General features: G+C 40.1%; 1 protein-coding gene across 1 annotated transcript in view; it reads left to right on the plus strand.

The window, feature by feature from the left end:
* The window catches only part of PKHD1 (polycystic kidney and hepatic disease 1 (autosomal recessive)), a 248,035-nt gene that overhangs the window by 242,621 nt on the left and 4,826 nt on the right, over positions 1–588 (plus strand). The window contains exons 64-66 of the mRNA XM_010004904.1: positions 157–186; positions 357–384; positions 491–583. Of these exons, the coding sequence (XP_010003206.1) occupies positions 157–186; positions 357–384; positions 491–583 (151 nt within the window). The remainder of the gene's footprint in view (positions 1–156; positions 187–356; positions 385–490; positions 584–588) is intronic.

Consider the following 588-nt stretch of genomic DNA (forward strand, 5'->3'; position numbering starts at 1 on the left):
AAGAAGAACAAAAGTAACAGTAAGTTGGAAGTGCCCACTAAAATGTATGCTTGCAGGCTCCTTATTTTTTATAACAAATCTCCAGGATGGCCACAACAGGATTCAGAAAGCGGCACTCAGAGAAAGCTCTGAGAAGTTCAGAAATTGGTAGTACAGTTTGTAGTTTCAAGGTTAGGGAGTTTTGTGGCTATAGCAGATGCTGGTGTTCTGGAAAAGTTTTCACTGTATGCAAAACAGGGTAAAAATCAGGTTTTTATAGTGAAGACAAAAAATTGAGAGACAAAGGAAATATTTGCTATGACTTGATCCGTTCAGCCACCAAGGATGAAACACAAGCTGGTATGAACATAAAAGAGCTCTCTCTGCTTTTGGGCAGAAATAATAGTTTTAGATTATCTGTTAATTCACCTGCAATATATTGTTGCGTCAGTTAATAATTGCTGATGAGCTAAGGAAGGTTTGAGAATGATGTGACTCTGTTTCTTTACAGAAACAAGGACTGACCGGCCTGAGGTACCACAGGCCAGGACCAAGGGACCCCATAAACAAGAAAAACCTCATGCAGCTCACATCCAGCCTTGCTGCAAT

The sequence above is a fragment of the Chaetura pelagica genome, unplaced genomic scaffold (assembly GCF_000747805.2).
Source record: "Chaetura pelagica isolate M959 unplaced genomic scaffold, ChaPel_1.0 scaffold99, whole genome shotgun sequence".
NCBI classification, from domain to species: Eukaryota; Metazoa; Chordata; class Aves; order Apodiformes; family Apodidae; genus Chaetura; species Chaetura pelagica.